Source organism: Nannobrachium achirus (genome assembly GCF_963921795.1).
Source record: "Nannobrachium achirus genome assembly, chromosome: 2".
NCBI lineage: Eukaryota > Metazoa > Chordata > Actinopteri > Myctophiformes > Myctophidae > Nannobrachium > Nannobrachium achirus.
Window position 1 is genome coordinate 5,774,802 of NC_137811.1, and position 3,205 is coordinate 5,778,006.

Below are 3,205 nucleotides of genomic sequence, written 5' to 3' on the forward strand. Positions count from 1 at the left end.
ATTATCATTAATGTAACAACAACAACCAATTGTAATATCAAATAGCGCCACCTATGGATGGATTGTGGTCAACATTTAATGGAGTAGACCTATTCCCCAGCTAATGTTACACCATCCCACCAAATTTTGTGAAAATTGGTGCTGTAGTTTTTGTGTAATCACGTAGTAGCTTTTTTGTTTGTTTGCTGTAGCGCCCCCTATCTATGTATCATAGTGAAAATGTATGGGGGCCTTTATCTGTCGATGCTCCACCTTGCCACAAAATGTCATGTAAATAAGTGTTGTCGTTTTTGCGTAATTGTGCATTTAGTTCATTTTTGTCGCTTCATTTGATTGCTATAGCGCCCCCTATGGGCGCCTCAAGCGGCTCCTAGGCTAAAATTGAAGGTTATGCCCTAAGGAATCACCATGCCAATTTTGGTGCTTTTATCCACTCCGTAACGGTAAGTCCAAATCTGAGCGCTAAGCAACCACACTAATAGGTCAAGGAACAGATACCACCCTTCTCTCATTGGCCTGTTATAGCGCCCCCAGCGGGTCAACTTTTGCACAACACATTTTTGGAACAAAATGGACCAATCTTTGACGTCAGTAACGTCAAAGAGAGCACTGCCTGCGATCTTGACATTTTGTACTTTTATAGCCATTGTTTTCTGGCTTGAAGCGAGCCCACAATTGTTTCGAAGGAACAATATTTTCTAGTTTTGGTTTGGCTCTGTCTAAACTATGATATGGCGTCATTCAGAGCCGAATTAATGATGTTACCCGCCCCGATCCTCTGAATGACGCCATATCATATAGACAGAGCCAACTGAAATAAATTACCGTAGGCTCTAAAAGTGGAGTATGAATCAAACCTTAGTCTGTGCGTGTCAGTGTGACGTAAATCACATACGTGTCCATATATGGAGATTTCTGTATGTGCCCATATATGGGGATCTCTGCATTTCTCAGTCTTGTCCCCTTTTATGGGCATATTGGTTGGATTGGCGGTTCTACTGACAATTGTTGTTTCGTACTGTACGTAATGCAAGTACAATAACAGCAGGGGAAGTAGCTAAGAACGTGGGGAAAAATCTGAGCTATCTGTGTTGGAAAGTTGGAGTCTGTAGAACCAACCATGTGTTGTGAGACCCGTGACATGCTGACTCGGGACCCCAGGGACCCCATGGATCTCGAGGTTAATTAGTAGTAGGGGAGGGATAATAACAAGGGGCTATCTGGAATCCCCATAGAAGGAGCAGACTCACATCGACGTCACCCAAGACTGACATCATAGAAAGTATGTGGGACTGACATCATCATCACAACTCACACCATACAAGGATGTATGAACACTCCATATAAAGGTAAGGAGTATGACACGTGTATGACACAGCACCCTTTCGGCAGGATATATAAAGGGCTTCCATAGTCAGAACTACATAAGTTTATAGACAAACTTGAATCAAGATGCCTCACGCCTACCCTTTCCTTTCCACTGAGCAGAAGAAGGAGCTCAGTGACATTGCCCAGAAGATTGTAGCCAATGGAAGGGGCATCCTGGCCACGGATGAATCCACAGGCAGTGTGGCCAAGCGCTTCCAGGGCGTCAATGCTGAGAACACGGAGGAGAACCGGAGGATGTACCGGCAGCTTCTCTTCACCGCTGACGACCGTGTGAAACCCTGCATCGGCGGGGTCATCCTCTTCCATGAGACACTCTACCAGAAGACTGATGATGGCAAGACCTTCCCCCAGTTCATCAAGGAGAGGGGACAGGTTGTGGGCATCAAGGTGGACAAGGGAGTGGTGCCCCTGGCCGGTACCAACGGCGAGACCACCACCCAGGGTCTGGATGGACTGTATGAGCGCTGTGCCCAGTACAAGATGGATGGCGCTGACTTTGCCAAGTGGCGTTGTGTACTAAAGATCACACAAAACTCCCCATCTCAGCTGGCTATCTTAGAGAATGCCAACGTCCTGGCGCGCTATGCCAGCATCTGCCAGATGCATGGAATCGTTCCCATCGTTGAACCAGAGATCCTGCCCGACGGTGACCATGACCTGGAGCGTTGCCAGTATGTGACTGAGAAGGTGTTGGCAGCAGTGTACAAGGCCCTGTCGGACCACCATGTGCACCTGGAGGGCACGCTGCTCAAACCCAACATGGTGACGGCCGGACATTCCTGCCCCAAGAAGTACAGCTCCCAGGAGATCGCCATGGCGACTGTCACGGCCCTGCGCCACACTGTGCCCCCCGCTGTCCCCGGTGTGACCTTCCTCTCGGGAGGTCAGAGTGAGGAGGAAGCCAGTATCAACCTCAGTGCCATCAACCAGTGTCCCCTGCACAGGCCCTGGGTCCTCACTTTCTCCTACGGCCGTGCGTTGCAGGCCTCCGCACTCAAGGCCTGGGGCGGCAAGAAGGAGAATGGAAAGGCATGCCAGGAGGAGTACATCAAGAGGGCACTGAATAACCACCAGGCTGCCCTCGGCAAGTATGTGTCCAGTGGAGACCACAGCGCTGCAGGCGGTGACTCTCTCTTTGTGGCTGACCACTCCTACTAAATGTTGCCCCCCGACACTGTTCCACTGCTCACCTCGCCCATGCATTCCACCGCACGGTTCGATGACCTCCGACATTCCTGTACCCAACGTGCATGCGGTTATTTCAATTCATTTTCACTCCCTGGTCCAGCACCACTGTTCTAGTTTGAACTTGTGATGTAACTTTATTGCATAGTTGAATGTATTTTTCTTTTAATTCAGCACTCCAAGTGAGAGAGATCTTTATTAGGAGCTCCCTTAATGTTACCTGCTCATAAGCTCCACCCCACCCACGTTCTTTGTGATTTTGTGTCATTGTCTTTAAGAGTCCCTAAGGACATTAAATGTGCACCTTCATCTCGATTGAAACATCTGCTGGAGGAAAACCTTTTAAAGTATACTGTACCGGTTTCAAAATCATACGGTTAAGCTATTACAGTACATACACTGGATAAAGAATTAAATGCTTAAACCCATAACTTTGGGGCCTTTTCTGTGTGTGTGTCACAGATGTGATGCATTTTGTTGATATAACAAGTTTGTTCATAGAACAGTTTATTTAATCACTCATATGCAAAATCAAATCACTATGACTTTATAATTACAGTCTCTTTTCTGACTTGACCTGTTAATAAAACAAGGTCATATTCTTACAAATTATGCTCACACACTTTAGCTA

General features: G+C 47.2%; 1 protein-coding gene across 1 annotated transcript; it reads left to right on the plus strand.

The window, feature by feature from the left end:
* Positions 1-1,452: 1,452 nt before the first annotated feature.
* On the plus strand, positions 1,453-2,547 carry LOC308304094 (fructose-bisphosphate aldolase A-like; the record flags this gene model as incomplete). The annotated part of the gene is made up of 1 exon (XM_080748653.1): positions 1,453-2,547. One exon carries the CDS (start codon positions 1,453-1,455, stop codon positions 2,545-2,547), a length of 1,095 nt encoding a protein of 364 aa, XP_080604779.1.
* Positions 2,548-3,205: the final 658 nt, after the last annotated feature.